General features: G+C 35.4%; 2 protein-coding genes across 2 annotated transcripts in view; one reads left to right on the forward strand and one right to left on the reverse strand.

Annotated features, from left to right (window-relative positions):
* LOC137623379 (uncharacterized) overlaps positions 1 to 5,321 on the forward strand; it is a 130,507-nt gene extending 125,186 nt beyond the window's left edge. Inside the window, exon 8 of the mRNA XM_068354216.1 lies at positions 2,251 to 5,321. The gene's annotated coding sequence lies outside the window, so the exon portion shown is untranslated. The remainder of the gene's footprint in view (positions 1 to 2,250) is intronic.
* Positions 5,322 to 10,630: 5,309 nt separating this feature from the next.
* Positions 10,631 to 24,959, reverse strand: part of LOC137615812 (mucin-2-like) — a 32,947-nt gene continuing 18,618 nt past the window's right edge. The window contains exon 5 of the mRNA XM_068345504.1: positions 10,631 to 15,246. Coding sequence (XP_068201605.1) covers positions 12,754 to 15,246 — 2,493 coding nt within the window. The 3' untranslated portion in view covers positions 10,631 to 12,753. The remainder of the gene's footprint in view (positions 15,247 to 24,959) is intronic.

A 24,959-nucleotide genomic window follows, 5' to 3' on the forward strand; every position in this document is an offset into this window, starting at 1 on the left:
GCAAAAAAATGCTATAATTTTTTTTTTTTATATTTTTGATAATTTTTTGAGAAAATTCAGGCATTTTCCAAGAGAATGAGACCAACCTGACCTCTCTATGACAAAAATTAAGGCTGTTAGATCAATTTTAAAAAAATATACTGCAAAATGTGCTGGGGAAAAAATAACCCCTTGGGGGTTAAGGGTTGGAAATTTCCAAAGAGCCTGGGGGTAAAAGGGTTAAGGCCACCAGTTAGGGGATACCAATGAACTTCAGTCAGTATTTAAATAATTTTGATATAAATTTTCATATTTATTTTTGGTCATGAGTAATTAATTGAACAGTGAATGATTTATAGAAATATCTTCTTATTTCTTACTTCTCATGTATTTTAAGTTGATTGTACTTTAAACTTTGAAGACAGCATTACAGAGAAGAGAGGTACAGTAATGTTGACTGTATGGTGTATGCTGATGTTTAGAATAATCGTGAATGGTGCAAAAAAGAAAAACTGTTTAAAAGTCAAGTAGTAAAGAATGTAATTGAAAGCTATGCATTTAACAGTTAACAAATATGAAAACAATCTCCATTTAAAAAGCATTGATTTTAAAGAATACGTGGATCACTACAAGAATTTCAAAACACTTTTATAGTTACTATTGATACTGCCAACCATATAGTTTTTTAGATCCAGTACAGTACTTCAATAGCAAGGGAGGGTATAAGGTCATGAACCTCAAGAAAGTCAGGACCATTATATAAAGATTTTAAGATTCAATGAGCACATTGAGATTTAGTAGTTGTAGTATTGGAAGGCCAAGGTTTGGGTGGATGGATGGTGTGAAGAAGCTCTGGGTGATAGGAGGATAGATGTGAGAGAGGCAAGAGAGCGTGCTAGAAATAGGAATGAATGGCGAGCGATTGTGACGCAGTTCCGGTAGGCCCTGCTGCTTCCTCCGGTGCCTTAGATGACCGCGGAGGTAGCAGCAGTAGGGGACTCAGCAGTATGAAGCTTCATCTGTGGTGGAAATGTGGGAGGTTGGGCTGTGGCACCCTAGCAGTACCAGCTGAACTCGGCTGAGTCCCTGGTTAGGCTGGAGGAACGTAGAGAGTATAGGTCCCCTTTTTTGTTTTGTTTCTTGTTGATGTCGGCTACCTCCAAAATTGGGGGAAGTGCCTTTGGTATATGTATGTATGTAGTATTGGAATAAAATCACCAAACTACAGAGTAATGCAGGTTTATGGGTAGAAATGCCACAGCTGAATGTTTGAAATGAGGTGCGTTCTGCAGATTTGAAATCAGCATTTAGTCATGTAAAACTCATGTGTTTTTTCTTCTTGACAAAAGCTAATGGCTGAAACCTGTATCAGTAAATACTTGAATTTTTATGATCACAATTTAATAAATGTGTGTACCTATGTATGTGATAAGCTATTAAATACAGTACCTTTTATTAAAAAAAAGATTGTTCCATTAGTATGTTATGGTTGAAAATGTAATATAATTTATAAATTTTATATATGTCATAGTTTTGTTTGTTACTTTAAAAAACTGTTGTCCAAATATGTGTACACATTTTTCATAACCATAGATAACATGAAAAATCTAATCTATAAACTTAATTTCAAAGAAAACACTTGAATTAGAATTAATATAGTCATCCCTTACCACATTGTGGTTCACCTATTGCTGTGAGTACATCGAAGATTTTTCTAGCTAATGTATGTAAATTTATATTTCGAACTCCTCAGTATATCTTAGGTTTTTGCAGCTGATATGTATTATTATTATATTTTTTAAGATTTTGATAGTTTCTGTGGTAAAATAAGCATTTTCCTATCCAAAAATTTGTACTGTAAATTAATAAATAAAAATATAGTACAGTACAGTATTGCACTGTATATCAAATTAATTAGGATATATAAAAAAAGATTAGTGTACCATTAATGAATATTCAAAGAATAGCAAGTACTATATAGTATTTATGGTAACAAAATTTGGAGGTATGAGGCGTAGCTTACTTTGCTTAGACAATTTTGTAAACGGCACACTATTGTCTGATAGAGACACGATCAATCAGAGCATGATGTTCAGTATTGTTACCGTTGACTGGATAAGCAGCCACAGCATCACACTCCAGCATACTGCAGCATTCAGCATTCCACGTTTAGTTTGCTTTTACGCAATTGTACGGGATATCGCTCCATATCTTTACTTGTATTGTATGGTGTTGTTTTGCATGTGTGTAAAATTGTGAATTTACTTCTAGGCCTTACGGTGTTGCCCAAACATTCTATACCTTCTAAGGCTTCTGGCAGTTGAAGCTATAGGACTGGAAGATGCTTACTATATCAAAGAGAAGATTACACTCCGTCACATGCTTAAGTGAGGGAAAAGGTTTTAAAGGTTACTCACAAATGGTGGAGACAAGGGATAGTGACAATGCCCTAGCAGGACAGTACCCTAGAGATTGAGCATATATCCATATGATCAGCACCCAAGCCCCTTCCTCATTCAAACCAGGATCAGGGAGGGCCAGGCAATGGCTGCTGATAACTCAGCAAGTAGACCTATAGGTTCTCCCAAACCCCCATCCTTAGCTCACAAGGATGGTGAGGTTGTAAGCACTACAAGAAACTATTTAGCTTGAGCAGGACTCAAACCGCAGCCCAACATATCGCCAGGAAGGGACATTTTCAATAGGCTGCCGCAACCCCTATGAAGCTGAAGGCTGTCATTACTGCATCAATGAATCTAAGACTTGATATATCAAGAAGGACAAAAAAAATATAAGGGTAATGGCAAATGTGACTTAACAAGACAGTGAAAAAGATGGTAACTACCTACAATAAGGCCATCATAAGGCTGGAGTCTGCATCAACCCTTTGGATCAAGTACTGCAGGAAACAGAACATTGGACTGGATACCAACACTATCCGCAAGAAGGCCTGGCAGCTGTACGGCAATTTTACAGATGAGAGTGACAACGACCCGGAACCAGGACTATCTGTCGTCATCTCCCACCACACCGATCAAATTTAATGCCAGCCAAGGCTGGTTTGATAAATTTCAAAGAAGGCTCCATTCTAATTTTTCCTGCATGAAAAAGCTGCATCTGCTGACAAAACCACCGCTTAGTAGTACATGAACGATATGTTCAAACCATTGTTGAGGAGGAGGGATATTCACATGTACAAATGTTCAATACTGTATGGATAATCGACTGGTCTTTTTCAAGTGGATGCCATTGCAGACGTTCATGATGAAAGAAGAGGCTAGAGCCCCTGGATTTAAGATGTACAAAGATCACGTCACAGTTATAATGTGTGGAAATGCTGCAGGCTTTATGATGAAGCCAGGGTGTAATAAAAAAGTCCAGAACTAGAATTAAAAGTGATTTTCCCAATGGACAGTTTTTGAGGCCACTTCCTCGATCTGTTGTATGACAACATACAAATTGAATTACCATGGAACACCACATAGCTGATCCAGCCCATGGTTCAAGGTGTTATTCATGCTTTTAAAACACTATGCTAAAAACTCCAGCTATTGACCAAGAAGATAACTTGAAATGAAGGAGCACTGGAGTAAGTTAAACATTGCAAAGTGTGTCTAAATATTCAGAAGGCCATAAAGGAGGTGAAGAACAAAACTTTGAATGTCAGTAGGAAGAAATCACGCCCAGAAGCAGTGTTCAACTATAAAGGATTCTCTCCTGATGAAATTCATCATTCTGCAGTAGATAAGGCATTGCAGCGTACAAAATTGTTTGGAGATAGCTTCACCGGTATGACTACTGAGGATGTTAATGACCGGATCAAGGTCCACTGAAATCCGTTAACGAATGAAAATCTGACAGAGATGACGAAGAACAACAAGTGGATCCAGGGGAAGGAGAAATTGGCTCATCACTAGAACTCCTCTCTACTCTAGAGAAAATGGAAAAAGAACTTCAGAGAATGGGGGAAGATTAAAACTGCTGGATGTTTTTTGCATTGCAATTCAGAAATAAAATGAACAGAGCCATGGAAATTTATAAGAACCTCCTTCCACAGAAGAAAAGGTTGTGCCAGCAACTGCCCATTACTATGTTCCTCATCCGCAAGAAGAGAGAAGACGGGTATTCCTTCAGCTGAAATAGAAGTTATACATGATGACAAAGTTATTGCACCAACTGACAAAGTGGTGCCTTCAGAAGAGCTGTAGTACTCTTCTTTGCTAAACAGAACAAAAACCTCATCATCGTCATAACCTCCATTGTTCAGTGCTCCACAGCTAATCATCATATCAAGTTATAGTTTCTGCACAGGTGAGTGCACCCTATTTTATTTATTTAATATGTAATAGTAATAGTGTGTCTAGAAGTAAATTTGAGTTTAAAAAGTTTAATAAGTGTGTAGAAAAGGTTTATGAAAATGTTGGAACAGTTTATAAAAGCTTAAATATATAGATAAAAATATTCTAAAAATTATATACTGTACCGTACTGTAGCCATCATTACTGTTACTACTGCGTAGATTTTCACCTTTCGTAAGGGGGTTTTGGCACGTAATACCCATTATGGCGCAGTGCATTACTGTACTTTAATAAAGTAAACTTCTTATAGATTTAACAGAATAAGATGTATATTTTTGTACATTAAAGTAATGAATTGGTTTTATATAAAACATAGAATAATATTTATTCATGCTTCAAGACTGTAGATAAGGGGAATGCTTGATGAGTTCATGGCCTAACATACAATAATTAATTTTTAGACATAAGTAGATTTTTAAATTTGTCCACTTTCAAGTTTACAAACGTTGTCCAGTGTGCATGGAGTATATGGATCATTTCTTTGTAGAAGTTATTGCCTTAGCCCTTTATTTAGAATTCTACAGCATCAATGACACCTTCATTGGTATCATAGCTGCCACTGATTTTCTTAACTTGGAAAACAGATTAGTCTTAGGGGTAAAATCAAGTTGAAGGGGCTAGTGTTTAACTAGTAGAAAACCACAGCCTTAGATACTTCATAGGCATTACTCAAGAGACTCCACGATCTTCCTTGGGCCGCTCATCTGCACTTGTTGTTTCCATATACTTAACCTCCTTTCTTGCTTCTTTTCTCTCACCTTGCTCTCCAACCTCTTTTAACTCTTACCTCCAAGTGTAACTGGGAGTTTAACCCCAGTTGCACTTGGGTCTTGAATGGCGTCACATTTCCCAGCACTAGGATATACTGTATAGCACAAATTCATAAACCCAATCCAATTCATTCTCAGGAGCAAGGGCTACTAGATTCTTGAGGTGGACCATTGCCACAATGGGGAAGTATCCTTGATACCTGCTTCCAAATCCCATTTTTTCTTTATTTTCTCCCCTCAAGAAATGAGCATAGTAGGCTTTATTAACAGTTTGATGCTTTGCCAGGTATCCATCAGCAATTCCCATTCTGCAGCTCATAAAATCAAGGCTGTCACCTTCCTGATGGAACATTGTCTTGGCTTTTCTCTGATGATTCTAATTCTATTGTTTTGATAAGTTGCCAGTTTGGCTGAAATATGCAAACCCAAGTTTCACTCGCGGTCACAAATTATCAAAGAAATACCGTAGGTTTTGCATAAAAGACAGCAAGGTTGTCTCTGGACATGTCTGCCGAAGCTGCTGCTGATCAGTTTTGGGATCCAAGTGGAAGCCTTCATCATTTGATCATTAAATTTCTTAATCCTGATCTAGATATCAATCTGTGGCACCGCCCTTCGGTTAGTTCTTTACGCATGTAGCATAAGATTTTTCATAACTCTGACCATCATTTGTATTCGGATCTTCCAAGACAGCACCATCCTACTTGTAATACAGTCCTAGGTATGCAGTAAATTCTCATAGTCATGTTTTCTCCATCCTAAGGCTGAGTACTACACAGTATGCTAGAGGGTTTATTCCAGCTATGAGCAGGTTGTGGAATGATCTTCCTAATCAGGCAATTGAATTGCTGGAACTTCAAAAATTTGATCTTGCAAAAAGTGTTTTTGATGAACAGGCTGACATAAGTCTCTCTTTATAAAGATCTATTTTAATGTTGATACTGTTCTTAAAATATTTTCTATTTAATTATTCATTACTTCTCTTGTAGCTTATTTATTTCCTTTGGTCACTTGGCTATTTTTTTGTTGGAGCCCTTGGGCTTATACTTGTAGCATCCTGCTTTTTCAACTAAGGCGAAGGGCAAGAATTTCAGTAAGGCAGCTGGGAGAGATGAATTGGAGTCAGTGTTGGGACATCTTTTGAGAATACAACACACGAAGCAGTTAGCTTGGAGGCGGGCTAGGTGTTTAAGGCAATCTTGTAGCTTAGCTAGTATTTATCCCACAAGAAAGAGTACAAAAGATATTCATCCTTTTATTTTTACGACTTCTGAGTAAAATATTATGGGATTCATCAGATAGTTAAGCCAAAGATTCTCACATTTATAAAGCAAGGGTTTGTATTTTTATTATGACATTATGTTAAAACATGTTTAACCTTTCCAAATAATTTTTATTCGGTAGATGCTGAGCACATGTAAATACTCGGCTGTTAGAACAATCTCGGAAAAAGATTTTGACCTCTTGTCTCTTTTCATCCAGTAACACAGAGTAGGTGCTGTGCTCTTCTATGTTCTCACTTAATATTACTGTATTTCATGGTATCAGGACAAAGGAAAAAGTACAGTATCCATTTATTTTTATTTTTATTTCATTATCAATTACAGAATATCGATTTGGACTTTTAAGTGATATGGTTGCCTACATCTGTGATACTAATAATGCAAATAATCACACTTTCTCCTATATAAAAAAACATAAGTACAATACACACACTTTATATTCAATAGAGCATCCAAAGTTTTAAAAAGTACTTACATCATATCATCCCTGGCATTTCATTACCCTTTCAGTCCTAAAGAGTTTGAATACTATAAGTTGTAGTTTAAAGGCTTATTTTTCAATTCTCAAGTTTTAAATTACAAAACAAAGGCCCCGAAACAAAATGGATATATCGTCAGTTGACATTTGTAATCTGAAATCCACAACTGTAAATAGCTTCTGAAAAAGTCTACCCTGTATTAAAATGATTTCTAATCCTACATTGTTATTGCCATTCTGAATAAAAACTCAAAATTCTTGCTATAGCCATAGAATAATACAAGAAAACTAAGTGTTACCATTTTTAAAACCTGTAGAATTTAAAAACTCAATTTCAATTTGGATGAATTTTTGTTCATATTTAATTACCCACTGGCGAGAAAATTTCCCAAATCAGATCTTTATAATTCTTCACAGCCTATCAAATTTTCACAAAAGAAACATGGATTTTTCTTAAAGCTCTAAATTATAATATTTAAGGTGAAAGTCTTATTAACAATCTTTGGAAGGGAGTTTGATTTACGATCTTAAACAAGCCTTAAAAGCTTGTTTAATACAAATTTTTTTTCATAGGGCTTTTTAAAGATATCCGTCCAGGTGTTCACGGAGAAAATTGGAATCCAGAATAGCACATAAAAAAAAAAGATTGGCACATACAAGTATCACAGAAAGTACACGACTACAGCTATTTAATGGAATAGTTTCCATGTAGTGCAAAAAAAGGACATGGAATGTTTGAAAGAGGAAAATGCAAAATAAAAATAAAAAACATACAGCTACTTTAAAAATATGATAATGAGCATCAATATCATTTGAAACAAAAGAAGTCTTAGAAGTATATCTCTTACTTATCAGTTCTATTTTTCAGTTGTCGTAAATATGAAAAATGTACTAGTACATATTAGTGTATGGGTATCAAAAAGTATCATGCTTGGTAACTAAACAAGGAAATCTACCAAAGTTGCAGGAATATCATTCAATTGTCTTAAAAATGGCTTTTGAATACAGTATTGATAGAAAATTTGTATCTTTAATCTAAAACTGTACACTCAAGTAACGAAGATTAGTTTCTACCTATTTTTATGTCAACTGGGATTGCATTAACACAGTACTGTCTCTATTTCTTATATGAAAAAATATAAAATTAAATTGTGAAAAAGATTTGTTCAAAAAAGTAAAATCAAAATCTACTGAGATGAATTTGAAAAGTTAAACTACAATTATATCTCACAGCCATTTATCAAACTAATTCAGCATCTTTTAATGGTACAGTATACAGATTCATTTGATGGTATGCTGGTACTTCTCATATAATAGAGCATGTACCTACAGTATTCATAATTAAGGAAATGATTTCTTTTTCTTTAGGGTGAATTTTTTTTTTCATTCTATTGCCTAATAAAGAATTACATGCTAAGAATGATTCCCAAGTGGCAAGTCTCGAGTCGTGGATTAAAGTCTAACAAAAATGTAATTAACTTGCATCACTAGGAAAGTATGATACCAAAGACTTGAACATCATGGTGCTCCAATTCATAGTTTACACATCAGAATTAATTTTGAGTTTTTGGTGTAATCACATACAAAACACTCTCCAATTCATAGTTTACACAGAATTAATTTTGATTTTTTGGTTTAATCACATACAAAACACACTCCAATTCATAGTTTAAACAGAATTAATTTTGATTTTTTGGTCTAATCAGATACAAAACATTGTACAGTACATGAACATGTGTTTGAAATTCTTTATTATGATATTTTTTCAATGATGCAAATTATTGTTATTGTTGATGACTTTTTATTTACTAAAAGTCATATAGTAATTGTTTGACCCAGCAATAAAAAAAATATACAATAACTAAATATCAACATTCCTTGACAAAAAATACAGTACTGTACAGTAGTAGTGTGAATACTATGAACACCATGTGAGCAAAACAAGAATTTTGATAAAAATTATTTCTATACTCATCAAATGTTCATAAGGTTTGCTCTCAAAGTTTGCTTATATCGACGTTATCCCTCAAAAATAGAAAAAATTTACGGTGTTCTTTCTTTTTAATAAGCTTAGGGCAATAACTAAGGCATGGGTAGGTCACATTTTCTTTTGTCTTTCAGTCTCAAATCGAAACTAATCACAATCCTTTTTAGTGTACATCACTACTCAGTGGAGGAAGGTGGATATATAGTACAGGGTATGAACATCAGTTGAGTATAGCAAAAAAAAAAAAAAAGTATTTTTCAAATTTTGCTTATTTCTATGAACTCTTTCCCTGATGTTTATATATTGCTGATTCCCACACTGTTGGAGGCAGGTTAGTAAAGGAAAGAGATACGCCATTAATGAACCTAAAATAAAATTATTTAAACCCTTGACTCCTCTTCATCTAGTGTTTTGTTAAAATGGAGTTTTTATGATAAAACAAAGTTTTATGAATACTTACCTGGCAGTTATATATATATTTTAAGCTATATATATATAACTGCCAGGCAAGTTCTATTCATAAAAATTGAGTTTTTATGATAAAACAAAGTTTTATGAATACTTACCTGGCAGTTATATATATGTAACTTAAAATATACATATAACTACCAGGTAAGTATTCATAAAACTAAAGTTTGAAATAACTTGATCCCCCTTTATTTGTTTCATTAGTATGTAATAACCAGATTCTCCAGAATGTGTTCTGAATACCCTAATTTTACCTAATCACTGATTCATATAATTTACCAAACACCTAAATGAAATTTTAATACAAAATTATTTCAAATTTACTCAATAAAACAAACCAATTCTATTGGATTCATCACCAAAGTTACTATAGCACCTAACGCCCAGCAATCCTGATAAGCAAATAAGGTTTCCTTGATGCTTAGCAAATACTGTTACAACTTTGTACGCAACTGAGCAATATAAGCAAGCTTCGAGAGTGAAGCAATGAACAGCAGCAGAGGTTCATGGAAATATAGTGTGTGTCTAGACATAAATTCTTAATCTGTAAACTGTCAAAAAAATTGTACTTCCTATGAATGGCCAAACATTGGCACCCCAAAATGATTCCTCAAATTTTGATCACATTTTGCTAAGTTAGTAAAATTCTTCTACAGGATTACTGTACAGTACAAAGTAGTGATGTCTTTTACAATAATTAGACAGCTGTGCATAACAGTTAATAATCACTGGTGTATATAGTAATTAATAAAATAATGAGAATATTTTTTTCTAATCTTTCATTTCTGATCAATACCTGACAAGTGTATGTTTTGCAAAACTGAAATACTCTGTACTTTAAATGCAAATGATATTCCCTAGACTTGGTAACATTTTGTATGACAATACATTATTAGAGTTTTATGCATAATTACACTGTCTAATTCAATGTGGTTTGTCTCATTGCCTGAAAATATGCACACTGTAATTCTAGACAGATTAGAAAAAATCAAACACTGTTGCATAAAGAAGTCTTAGCCCTTTAACACTTTTTTTTCTGAAATATAAGATGAATATTGTCTTGAGTAATGTACTATGTTAACACTGTATTAAAATTGGCCTTGACAATTAAATGAAGCAACACAATAAATTGAAAATGTAAATATAAATTTCACAGCTACAAGATTGTTATTTTTATATAAAATGAAAAAGTGGGAGAAAAGCCATCCACAACAACTGAGTTAAGGAAAAATCAAGTCAAAACTCTACTCAGTATCATAATCTGCAGCAAATATTAATATTGTATTGAGGATTTAAAACTTCTAAGGTGATAGTCCTGAATTTTTATGGATGTTACATTGATCACCAAGCAGTGCAGGAATAAATTTTAAATACTTTTTTTTTCATGGCATAATTCACAGCCTACTACTTTTTTCATAAAAAGGCATTTTTATATGCTCAATACCTTAAAAACTGATATTCTGTGGCATTACATAATAAACCACAAGGCAAAGTCTGCAAATCATAAGTCCAAAAAAATGTTATCACAGTTTCAAAACCTTTTTCATAACCTATTTCCCCTCTTGCATTTTTTCAATTACAGAATTCAGGCAACTGTCAATAATAGCCCACAAGTTGTCTTCATCATTTACCAGTACACAAATCTTACAAAAGAAATGCCCTCAAGTTGCAGTAATGCCCTGATGGCAATGCTTACAATAACTATTGAACAGCAAAGATGGTGTAGTTTTTACAGCATTATGAAATACTTGAAAATGGATGGAATTACGTAAAAAAGAAATTTGTAGACATGACCTTTCGTATTAGAGGAAACAATCATTTATGCGAGATCTGCACATGTTTCAGTTACTGTATATTGTGTGATAAGAAGTATAATGTTCCCAGCTGTAAAAGGAAACAGCTACTTACAATTTATTGTTATCTAGACGAGAAATAATTTTGAGTTATTATAATTTGTATTTGGTTTAGAAAAAGACTTAAGGAAAATATGTATAAAATTCTTATACAATATAATATACCACCTTTACACAGTTCATGAAAAGCTGAGGACTTGCCAAATTTATTTTTACCACCCAAATTAAAAATAAGTACAATACAGTATGTAATTGTATTGATATTGGGCTTACTGTAATCTATATTCTAGTTTTATTTCTATGGTCACAGGGGTATCTTAGGAATAAGTTACGTAAATGCAAAAGCTACGCTATCCTAAGCTGTTCATTTTAAAAGTATAATCTACTACAAGGCTGAGCATCACAAATATAATCACAGATAGGAAGGTACTAAACAGCCCGGCATATATACCATTCAGCCACTACAGGAGAATTCTACTGATGTGATTTCCTTTTGACTTAACAAGAGCCGACTGCATTATTAGGGTGACTTTCCCAGTCATAGAGACTAAGAAGTATTTTTTGGTTATGTCATTAATGAGACGTTTTGCTTTCAGTGTCCAATATTATCTGAACATTTGAAATATAATCAATAGCTGAGCAAAATGCAGAAAGGGTTTGCTGTATCAAAAACAAATTACAGGAGCAGAATACCCTTTGATAACAGGGACTTAATGAGCACAGTACATAATTTTTTTTTTGTTATCATAGAATGAATGTTTTGATCAAACCGGAATCACACATAGATAGTGATTATTTGAAAAAGATTTCCTTTATGAAACTTAGTTCTATATTTCAGAATGAATGTAAACACATTCATATACCAATAATCTGTTAAACAGAAGTTAAACCAGAACAGAAATGGCTATTTATGTGTGATTCTGGCTCTCGACAAGAAAATTATCCTAGAGAACACAGGTCTTATAATCACTGGACTGACAAGTCAGTAGCATGTAAAACTTGGAAATATTCCAAACCTTTTGTGCTTAATGTTCTCCGAGAAACTATTTTCTTCTATCTGATGCATATCAATGAATTTTCTTTAATAATTATATTAATCAAATTTTACCGATATTTTATATCTACAAGTGCATTTAGATGTAGTGCTGCCTCATATAAATACTGTTTTAATAAATAGTGTCAGACAATGGTACACGAGCAATACTTTGTAATCTTCATAAACAAGAACAGGACCAAGCAGTGACAAGAAATCTATACACACTGATGCTTGTGCACAATCAATCGCAATGTTTGTTTTAAATGTTCAAAGTTTACACAAAAGGTGTGTTTATCATGAAAACTAGGAAGCCAAGTATTTTGTTTATCAAAATTTAGGTAAAGTATATTGACAATCAATGTTTTTATAACTAATGAAAGCAAAGTATAATTTTGGACAAACTTATTCAGAGTAATTTTAGGAATGTGGCCCTATTCAAGTGCTAGTGAAGATAATACAGCAGGAACACCTCCAGTAATGTAGGTAGTATCACACTGTTTTCGTAACAGTTGAAACACCACAACTGGTTGTGATGATGACCCTACAAATTAAGAAACTTTAATAGAGCACCGTATATTAAGTTAGGATCTGCAGTGCTGTCAGCCGTGTAACGGACACCATTGACGTCGCCTGTTCTATGGTCTACTTCGCCATATTCTCCTATAATGAATCCATCTGGTGTTTTTTCCTCAAGACGAAATCGACTTACATTATGTTCAACAGCTACATAACCTACCGAGCTGTTAGCACCTTCTGATACTGTTGCATCTACAAAAGTTACCCTTGTATTTTGCGTTGTCTCTGTTGCATTCGTTGACAGGTTTTTAGGATCTCCATGGGGGGATACACCATGAGGATGTAAGCCTATAGGGTCAAGGCCATAAGGATGGGCTCCTTCTGGAGCATAGCCAAATGGAGCAAGGCCTCCAGGTGCTTCTCCAAAGGGTGCTAAACCCAACGGAGCAATTCCATGTGGATTGGATGGTCTCGATCTTTTTTGTAGAGGTGTTGTGGCATTTGTGCTAACTGTTTGATTAAAGACACTAGTGATATTGTTGGATTCTGCCATGGTAGATGAAAGAGGCTTTTCTGATGTGGTGGGACTTGATGCTAGTTTTTCAGCATTCACACTAGAAACCTTTGATTCTGTGCGAGCAACTGTTCTTAATACTGAAGTACTAATACTGTGTCTTAAGGTTTGTGTTAGTTTAGAGCTGCTATCATTATTTTGAGTGGTTGATTCACTTTCATTTGCAGAGTTTATAATCTTAGCTTCTGGGTTACTCTTGGGATCTGTATCTGAAAGCCTTATCTCTGTGGCTTGTATTTGTGATGCTTCTGATTTAGCATTTATAGCTCTACTACTTCCCTGTCTTGGGGAAGGGGCAGCAGTAATAGTTTTCTCACTTTCTGGTTCCAATTGTGATGGTGTAGTGGACTTTGGTTTCTCTGTTGTTGTGTGTGAATTTCTAGGAGATGTTTGTCCTCTGGACTGTGGAGAAGGACTATCCTCAACTTCCTTATCACTTGTTCTTGGTTCTGAAGACAGATCTACCACTAAGGAATCACTAAGAAGGAAACTTGTGGTACGGTATTCTGGATCAACCGTCTGTACTGTTTTTGGTGGACTTGGCGTCCCTTTTTGTAAGTTTCTACCCACTGTTTGTGAACCTTGAGGTTTTATTGCTGGCATTCGTCGAGCTTCTGGTTTTGGTGACTCTACGCGAACTTCAACAACAACAGACGAAGAAGTTGCACTTCCCAAACTCTTTTGAAGCGTTTCTTCATTAACATTTAAATCTATAACCAATTCATCTCTACTTGCCACTTCATCTTTTGGCAATGGTGTTGTATAACGAAAATTTCGAGAAGTTGAGTTCCTTTGGCCACTAGGTCTTTGTTGTCTACTATTAACCTTTGGTTTCAGTGGCTCAGATGTTGTAGTAGTACTTTGAGTTGTTGTTGCTGACACCGCATCTTCGACTGATGGTGTCTGACTTGTTGTCTGTAAGGGAGGTGTGGTCTGTGCTAAATTTCTTAATGCTTCTGCTAATTTTCGTGTGTTGGAACGACCACCACTGATTGTCTCTGTTGTTGTTTGAATAATTTTAGCAGGTGCATCTGTTACATCTAACTCGAGCATTGTCTTTTGAGTTGAAGATTTATCAACTACTGTTGTAGAAGTAGCAGTTGTGGATTCTGAGGTAACATCAATCTGATACCTGAAAGGAGATCTACTAGTAGGAGGATTAAGAGCAGATCGAACTGTTACCGACTTGATGGTGGTTCTACTTATTGCTGGTATGCTAGTAGTAGGGGTTTGTCTGGCTCTAGTAGTTCTGGTAATGACAGGTTTTGAGGTTGAACTTATTGTTGATTCAGTGGGTTTTGTTGTAGTTTGGCTTGTCTTTTGGGGCTCTGCAGTTGTAACTTGAACTAATGTAAATGGAGTTGTAGAAATGTTAAAACTATCGGTCTCAGCCTCTTTGACAGCACTGGAATTCGACACATTTTCATGTGAGGGTAATTGGTGATCATCCATATAGTAATAGTAGTAATCATAGTCTAAGAATGAATCTGTATCATTTTTGTCATGTGACAATGACACCATTGAGGTGTTATTTATGCTACTAATTTCTTCTTTGTTTGGTATTGAGGATGGCTGAGACTTAGTTCTTTGTATTGTGGAAATATCAGTGTGGGTGGTTTTAGTCCCATACTTTATTATGCTTTTAAGATCATTGGAAGAGGGTGTAAGAGGAAGCGTATTCAAAGCACGTGGTTTTTCCCTCGTAGTAGGTGATACGCGAGACCTTACTGCTGAAGAGGAAGTAGAACTGATAGTAGATGAGGTACTTGACTCTAAGGCTGCTGAGACTCTTGATGAGGTGCTGGGCGGACTCTCTGCTTCATTTTCAGTGAGAGGAAGCCGTGCGCGGGGGTCAAGTACTTTTAGAAATTCCGTCCCATAAATGACCCCGCCATGGTCCCTAACTGGCACTGCATGTAGCTGAGAGACTGCTAGGACAATCACCTGTAATAGATTGGGAAAATCATTAACAGTTCTGTTTCACATAATATTAGTGTGTTGTATTGTAATACTGTAATATAAACAACTTAGAAATGAAAGTTAAATAGTAGATAATCAACGATGAGAAAAAATTTATTGTGGGCAAAACAGATTAGGCAGTGCTCAAATATTTCATGAATCTCTTCCTAAATGATAGTAACTAGTTTTATGCATGCAACTTAATTGACTTCTGGTTACTCATAAATATTCTTAACATATATGTTAAGGTTCATCTTACTCAAGAGCAGAGTAACAGATGGAAAGTTGTTAAACAGTCATGGTTCCTCAGCAATAAATCTTCAATTATGAAAAAGGTTGTGAGATATTTTTTTTTTATTTAAATATTATAAAATAACACAAAAGACAGGTTATAAAGAATGATCAATCACAGTTGGTGTATTACATACTTTGACATTTTGTTTTGTGTGAAAGGAACATCAGTTGAAATCAATAGCTTATCTTAGGTCTAGGTCCAGTTCCCTCTTTAATTTTGCTATCTAGATAAGAAAGCCTCGAGTGATTTATACAGTAGTCAAATAAGTGTCAAAAGTATTCAAGCCAATTGTTCCCTCACACTATAAGAATACATCTTGGTCTCACTGAGCACTAATACAATAAAATTTGAGTAATTTAGTTTATTGTAAAGCACCTTGTGATACACAATTATTATAGTTTAATATGCAACAAACAATGCAATTAAGATATTATGGATAAAAATATCAATGTCTAAAAAAGTAATGCTTTAAATGAAACTAGAGAAACCTATTTTGTTGTGGGGTATTACATTTGAAATGTACAATGAATAAAAAATGTTGATTGAAACATTTTTAAATAAAAATATAATGATAAAGAAGCATCAACATACTAAATAAGGGAAAAGTAGAAAATGCTAAATTCTCAACAGAAATAAGAGCCCATCAAATGTTTGTTTTCAAATCATATGCAAGTATATCAGTTGAATAATCGATGGCTTAGTTCATTCAAAATGAGTATTCAGAGAGAGATCACATCAATCACCGATAGATTTCAGGTTTTTGATCATTAATCTCGACCTGCTGAATGAGTTTCTACTGCTGACCCCCTTCTAGATGGCGTTGGTGCATATATTACCATGGTCTAATCCATCTGTTTAGAGAGAAATTGAATACCTTCATTTCATTTGGCCAGAGAAGTGTTTTAGTTCAGAGCAAGATGTTTTTCCCTAGTAACAGATAAACATGTCTTCTTCACCTATGCACCAAGGAGGATCAGTACAGCATAATACTGTACCTTTTTAGGTATCTAGATTATTAGCTATGTCTAAAATAACTGTAGAAGGCTATTCTATTGATACAGTTTTAAGTAACTGCTTTTACGATTCCTTGACCTATTCAATTTTATAAATAACTAAATTGGTGTAAAGTATCTAACCTTAGCAAGATTAAGCTAGGAAAGTGAATCATTAGTTATGTGGGCTATATAGTATCATTGGGATGTAGAGCCATTTTAGAACATAGTAATGTTTAGCAATAAAATTACTTTGAACCAGTAAATACCTCATAAATTAATATCTGCCTAGTATTTTCACATACAATAATATGTATGTGAATATAAAGCTAGTTGTGGAGAGGGGTCTGTCCCGTTCTATACCATCATGGTCAAAAGGGAGTAGTTAGCAGGTAGTTTTTCCCTTAATAGGAAGGGTTGTCCTCATCTTTCTACATTCATCTGATATGAGTATTGGAGGGAGAGGAGAGGGGTATGATTGAATGCTTATATGGTTAAGCAAGCTCTTTCCCACCAGTGATTTTTTAAGTCACTGGTTCAACTACAGAGTGGTTGGGGAGACTGTATGACTCTCTTCCCTTACCAACCCTAGGAGGTTGACTATTTATATGATAGTTAGGGGAAGGGGGTAAGTCGTCTAAATTTGCTACACACTTTCAGTCAAGTACTCCTCAAAGAAAAAAATATCTTCCTATTTGAAGATTTGTTAGGCTCACTTTAATTTGTTCCCCAGCTATTGGCTGGGTTAATCATAAGGTCATCCAGGTGATGTAGTTGGGGAATAAGAGTACGAACCTTGCCTTTCTCACTGAAGAACGACTATCTATGATAGTCAGGTGAAGGATCCAGTCATTTTGTGAGCCTATCCTTCTTTTAGATATGCAGCCATGGCAATTGGGGGAAGGAGGAAGAGACATAATACCCTTCTCTAGGGTAATATAAAAATAACTGGGTTTTAGATTAATCTTATTTATTACAATTGAATGAAAGCAAAATAAAGTGTGTCCTGGTTGGATGTGATAACTAGTCCAAGTGTTGTCCCTTTCATAGCAACAGTTTTGCTGATTGGGGCAGGAATTGCAACGCTATCAATTATTCTATTTGTTGTCAGTGGATCCTTTCCACTAAGAATAAAGTCACTTGTAAAAGGTTTGAAAGATGAGTTTTTTTTCTCCTTTCAATGTGGTTGAAAGGATTTGCTAAGATCACTGGGTTCGCTGAGTATTTACCCAGAAAGGACCTTGGGGATCTCATCTGCCCAGCAATTTCAGACATATCAGTTAGGAATGTAGAGATGAAGTCGTGATGGATCAGACTCCTTTTCAGATACATTACTAAATTTTGGTTGGAAGGATGACTTAGATCCCAAAGAGGAGGTAGCTTTACTACTGGGGGGGGGGGGTCCTCAAAGGAGGTTTCAGTCCTCCCTAAGAGGTATCCCTTGAGTCTAGGCTACTCTCTTGAGTTAGCTCTAACGCAGTGTTTTGTTAGGCAGGTTATCGGTATGCCTTGATTAGGTATGCTTGTCTCCCGTGGATGCCCCTGTTATCGCTAACATACATACATACAGAGATCCACGACTAAAGAAGGTACACTCCTTTCAATACAGGCTTTTCGTATTCTAATGACCTCCCTAATTAAAAAGGCTGATCCTGTCTCTATCCCTAAAACCCATGATATGAGAAAAATTGCTTCTTCACTAGTGTTTTTTTGCTAATATGCAATTTCAAGACATCCAGAGCCTTACGGGTTGGTCTGGGCAAAGGGTTTTCATTAAACACTGAAACAAATCCATGCAGTACAACATTCATGTGTGGTACTTGGCTTGTTCATGAGCTCTACAGGGGTAACTTGGAGAAAAGGACCAATTCAGCCAGGTTCTTTAGAAGTATGAATGCATGATAACAGGCATCCAGTATTCTTCAGTCATCCCTAATAAGTTAAGAGTCAGACTTGCTAGTTTTTCTTCTTATCCATATAAACATGTGTAAGTTGTTGTATGTTGTTGCTTGGTAGTAGACGGTTGAACTTAATGGTGCACGAGTCTACTCAATCAATATTCTGGTACAGTACTAGTCCTTGGTGACCGAACAGCACATTAAACCCCCCAAAAAGGGGTTATGATAATGGAAAACCTATTTTAAGAGGCAGTGTGCGGTCTTTTAGACCATCCTTCCTCCTCAGCCTCAATGGATTTTTACTAGGAAATGTGAGATAGCAGCTGGGAGAAAGTTGATGCGCATGTAGCGTTATCTCTGACTGCACTAGCGTTGGTTCTTTCGTCTACTTGGTGATGACGTAGAAATGACGTCTCTCATAGCAGACGGTTTTCAGCACTGGAGTTGCTGTGCCAACTTCAATAGTGCCTAAACTAGGTCTTTCTTATGCACACTGAGTTTGTGCTCAACACATTGATACAATGGCTCTAGAGCAGGGAAGACATTGTTTTCTTGTTATTTTTGTCACAATAGCCTTTTAGAGTTAAGTCCTAGAAGACCACACAGCATCTCTCAAAAATATGTTTTTCCTTTGTCAAAACCTCCCCCCCAATTTTTTTTTCACATTTATATAACCAGAGAACAAATTGAAGCGAGATAAACTCCACTTGGGAAGAAACGAAGATACTGTATTATCATGACCGAAGCTGGATGTTAGAAAATGTTTTAATTTCAACCTATGATATATGATCCGAGAGTCAGCATTTCCGAGCATTGCACATATTAAAATTATTAAAATTAGTTATCATCTTCGTTGTCGTCGTCATTCTCGTCATTATTAAAATTATTAAAATAATGAATATTAAAATTATTATATTGTCGTTATTATCATTATTAAAATTAATAAAATTATTAGTATTAAAATAATTAGTCGTTGCCATCATCGTTATTAAAATGATTAAAAATTTATGCAGAAACTTCCTGTCACATTTCCCAAGTAGCCTTCGTGTAATCTTCAAAACAGTTTAAAGGAAACTTGATTTAGGTCCCCTGTCAATAAAAAGTCACCCAATCAAAAGGTGACTTATCTTTCTCAGGACTGAAGTCAGAGTAGATGCAAAAATAATAAGGTTATAATTGCATAACAACATCAAGATTCAACAAGGTAAGGAAAGGGTTTTCTAGAGCATTCCTTTGGAAACAGTAAATATTAAATAAAAAATATATTAAATTGCAATATAAATACTATGATTACACGTCTCCTATCATTGTAAATCCTGGCTAGTACAGTGGTAACATGTTTGCCAAGCATTCGCATGGCAGCAGATCAACCCCTGCCCGGGACCGTGATTTTAAGCTATTTACTGGGGAGGCCACTGCTGTGGTAGGGCACCACAGTGGGGCGTTGGGCTTGCCCGGCTGACGTTCTAGTGAGCATCTATTCTGAAGGAACTGGAAATGAAACCAGGCACCTTTATGTGATGAATAGCAGCGTTGCTGAATTTTTTAACAAGACTTAGCGGTTGTTTTTTATATACATTAACAGGTTTTCTCAGACCCAGTTAGTACATCTATTCATTTTCAAGTTGGAAAAAACCGGCCTGGCTGCAAGCGTCAATAACCATATAAAGTGAAACTTTAAAAAAATGGTAACCCTTTTGAATATATCAAATTGGATGCCACCACATACTCAGATCTTCCACTGACGGTTTGCTAAAAACAAAAACATGATCATCTTCTTTGGGAAGTGATCATCTTTGTGTCAAAAGATCTATTCAGGGTGAGGAGGAGGAAAGGGGGGGGGGGGGGCATCCCCACTGACATCATGTTGCTGCCAACGCCCATCTTCAAGGCCAAGAGGTAGTCTCTCTCTCTCTCTCTCTCTCTCTCTCTCTCTCTCTCTCTCTCTCTCTCTCTCTCTAAATTAATTTTCTACCCGCCAAATAAATACACAATGGGTATGTTTTGAAATAACTTTGTTAGTAGCAGACTAAAATTTAAGGGCTGATAAATATTGAAATCGTATTATTTTATACCGTTTTTCCATTAACACATTCCCTTCATGAATGAGTCTGACGCCACCTGTGATGTTGAATATGCTGAATAGTTTTCATACCGAATATTTAAATTATTTTTTTCTTCGAGGTTTAAAATACAAGAATTTTCGTGCGTCCTTTTATAAACTAAACACTTGTGAATATAAAGTAACTTTTCAACGAAATGAAAATATTAAGTCACTTGCAATCGGTCAACATCTAGGGTTCAAGGTCTGTAATTTGGGTGGGGCTTTTGCCGGACCCAGGGGAGGATGGGGGGAGGGGGAGGAGGAGGAGTCGAGAGTAGGGGTGGAGGTTGCTTTTCTCAAGGTCGAAAGAAAGAGCTAAACGAGAGCATCTTCATTCTTGATATTTTAAAGGCTTCCCTTGTGGATGATAAGAGTTTAAAATCGCCAAATCTGAAACTATTTTCCTTCAAAGGAATGTACTTACTTTAAGAGCTGCTTTTCTGGTCCTACACACCAGGGGAACCCTACTCTCTACAGGACCTCCATAGTCATTTTATCATGTTCGCTCGAAATCATTCAACATTTCACACCTCATATTGCTCGTTTATTGTTAAATCCACAATATCGAAGCACTTAAGAGAACAAGAAAGTATTCATCTTCCTCTTGAAAGCCTTAATAGATTTAGCCTTTCAGATGTCTAGTGGGAGCTTATAGTAATTAGTAATGAATGTTTTAAAAATTTTCTTTTACTTAAAACCATTATAACTTGATGACGAAAACATAAGTAAAACAAGTTGCTAGTTCCGTATGAATGCTGCAAAATAATGAATTCAAAATAGTCTTTTCTGAACGACCTCCCCAGCCCCAGGGCCCGAGCATCTCATATTAACGGTGATAAAAAAAAAAATCCGTACATTTTGAACGAGGTAAACCATGTTACGTTGCTTGCATATGAACCCACTTGCTGTAAAGAAGCTAATTTTCCTCAGCAGTGTAATAATTTACATAAATCTGCTTAAACGACTCCTCCATGAGCTATGATCATCGATATCTTTGCTCAAGTCGAGAACACTTTGGTATGCACCAGTAAATTTACCCCCGTTTAACTTACTGGTTCTATCGCTGCATACGATTTAGTCAAAACTGCAAGAAGTTGCTACTTGCTACCGTGAAATCGAACAAGTGTTGTTACAGAACATTTTTGGATGTAAGTTTAAAAGAGTTTATTTCGGCACTGTCATAAAGTATGAGCTTGTTTTATTGCAATACAGTTGAACGATATTGATACGAATCACTTACCGTTAAATACCGAATGTCGAATTAATTTCAACCGAATTTTTTTTAAAGAAACAACTAGTTTTTTCTCCTTCAATATTTGTATTCCAACCAGCCTTCTATGCAAAAAACGCTTCTTTTCTGCATATAAATAAGAAAAATGTAAAACAGTTAACCTAGGAGAATCCACCAGGGTTTATCCAAACGCCCGAATAAAGAAGGAGCTTGAATTACCATCAAGAAATTTAAAAAACGAACAAAAACTAAACCGGTTTCCTTCGGAAATCTCCTGTAGCGCCGGTCAAGTCTCGCGAGGATTCAATTATCCCGGGTGGAGAATCTCCCGAATCTCCCATCACCTAAGGGGACACCGATGTTCATTAGCGCCTATTTTCACCCCTTAGTTTATAGTCTGAGCATAGGCAGTTTGTAACAGTCTCATCTTGCTTTGCAATGATAGAGAAAATATTTACAATACTTTTTCTTGAGTAATAGCCTTTTGCCACTTGCCATCTCAATGAACTATTATTATTACACAGTCTAACTTAAGTTGGCAATAGATTGAATAATAATAATTATTATTATTATTATTATTATCATTATTTTCATAGTTACAAATTTTTCTTAGAGATAGATAAAACGGCCATTGATTAAAATCTTTATCTATATGATCAATAACTTTCTATCGCTAGGATATATATATATATATATATATATATATATATATATATATATATATATATATATATACACATATACATATACATATACATAAATATATATATATATATATATATATATATATATATATATATATATATATATATATATATATATAAAATGACTTGGGGCTAGAGCCACTTGAGAAGTATTGTTATAAAATATCAAGTCACTTTCCCCTTTCAGTTGTTTCATAAAGGTACTCAATAATTCCCATTCTCCTGGCTTCAACTTTTCCTCTGTATCTGCTTTTACAACACATGACAAAATTTTCATTCAAAAGAATGAAAAAAAAAATGTATTGGCAGAAGTAACCCCAAATCGTTCATTTTCTCAGATTGGTCGTCATGAACTATAAAGGCTATCGGCTAACAATGTACCAGATCAAAGCAACACTTAATATTATCAGAAACTTAAGTCATTCTTTAGAGCAAGTTATGTTATTTTCCGAAGAGGGCATTGCACTGGTTAATACTACGGGTATAAATATCAGCATAAAAATTACTCCAAAAATATTTGGTGAATGACTTCCCTGGGCCCAGTACCGTGCTCCAGGGTTGCCAGGTTGGCCTTTTTCGGGCCATAAAACTCCAAATTTGGCCTATTTTCGTGTTAGATACCTAAATCTGGCCTTTTTAAAATTGTTTAGCCTTAAATGCTATATTTTCGACCTTTTCTACTATTAGGTTGGCATTTTAAAGCTGCTTTTGATCAGACGTTGGCCTTTTCTCATTTGGAAAACCTGGCAAACTGCCGTGCTTCGTGGCAGAAATTCCATAGATATCGTCCCCCTAAGCTTAAGAAAGCATCCCTGTCAGTGATCCCATAGCAATTTCCACAATAGAACTTAGTTTTGCTTCCTTACCTGAAGAGAAAGACTAAAGAGTTCCAGTTTTCCGGAGAGAGAGAGAGAGAGAGAGAGAGAGAGAGAGAGAGAGAGAGAGAGAGGGGGGGGGGGGGGCTTTTTGAAGGCTACTCATTTATCAAAGAATCGTCATGTTATTTGCGCGATAGTAATAACAAGTGAAGCTGTGGCCATTAACCTTGGTTTATTTCAAGGGAAACGATTAATCATTCGTCGTCTCAAGTCTAATTGGCGATGCCATTAAACGATTCATCAGTCATGCAAATGAAGATGAAGGACAATTACGATAACTCCTTACACGTATGAAAATACATTTTGCGTTTTAAAAACTTCGTCGACATGGATGCGTCACTGCGAGTGCTGAGCTGGACCTACAATATTATTATCATTACTTGCTAAGCTACAACCCTAGTTGGAAAAGCAGGATGCTATAAGCCCAGGGGCTCCAACAAGGAAAATGGCCCAGTGGGGGAAAGGAAACAGGGAAAAAATAATAAAAACAGTAACATTAGAATAAATATCTCCTATACAAAATATAAAAACTTTAACAAAACAAGAGGAAGAGAAATAAGATAGATTAGTGTGCACAGGTGTACCCTCAAGCAAGAAAACTAACAAGATCGAGTTTAAGATATCAGTGTTTAAGTAAATCCAAGAGTAATTTTCATCTTGCAGTATATCACCAGACACATCAAAGAAAGGTAAGGGTCATTCACCGGGAAACTCAGGTCACTGAAAAGTAGACTTAATAGTAATTAACTCCTCTCTCGCACCACACACACTATTATGTAACCACACCCACGGTTACGGGAAGTCACTGGGTGTGGATTCAACCTTGAACATCTCCCGATCCACAAAAGAAACAAACGGTTTCATCATCATCATCATTAACATTGGTATCACGGCAGCATCGGTACATTCATTCTTGAAACTTCGTCTTTCCTGATATGTCAGCTGACTCGGCCGACTGTTCAAATTCCTTTCGGCTCCTCCGGCGATCAAGGATGTCTTAAAAGGAAACACGGAGGATTTGGTCTTTCATCTACATCCCCATCCCCCCCTTGTGTAACAACTGCTTATTTAGTTGAAATTAACGATGTCATCTCGATGCTATAGAATTCCCCTCAGGTGATTGGTCGATTTTTATAATTTTCATGAAGGGTGATACAACAATGTTAAAAAGTTGCATTAAAAAAAACGGCAAATATCTGGCAACATTTATTCCAGGTTTTTTACACTTTTAAAACGGATATATTGATGTAAAGGAGGGTATTACGGTCACCAACTCTTAAAAGATAATAACAAAGGATAGTAAAATTACGGTCAACGTTATTTTACTTTAATACAGATGAGAACAGTATATTTTGACGGAGAATTTCCTATTAAAATTAGTTATTTTTAACAGTCTATGCAATACTTTTAAAACAAAATCACATGTAAATGCAAGTATCTTTTTTCCTAGATACCTATCACCGAGAGGACATAAAATACGACGGGAAATGTCTTAGATTCTTAGAGGGTGCGACAAGCTGCTGGTGAATACTCTCTGGAATTTAAAGAGACGACTGTTATAGTACGAGTGTGACCACAATCTTTTTTCCATACACC

The sequence above is a fragment of the Palaemon carinicauda genome, chromosome 2, assembly GCF_036898095.1.
Source record: "Palaemon carinicauda isolate YSFRI2023 chromosome 2, ASM3689809v2, whole genome shotgun sequence".
Lineage (NCBI taxonomy): Eukaryota > Metazoa > Arthropoda > Malacostraca > Decapoda > Palaemonidae > Palaemon > Palaemon carinicauda.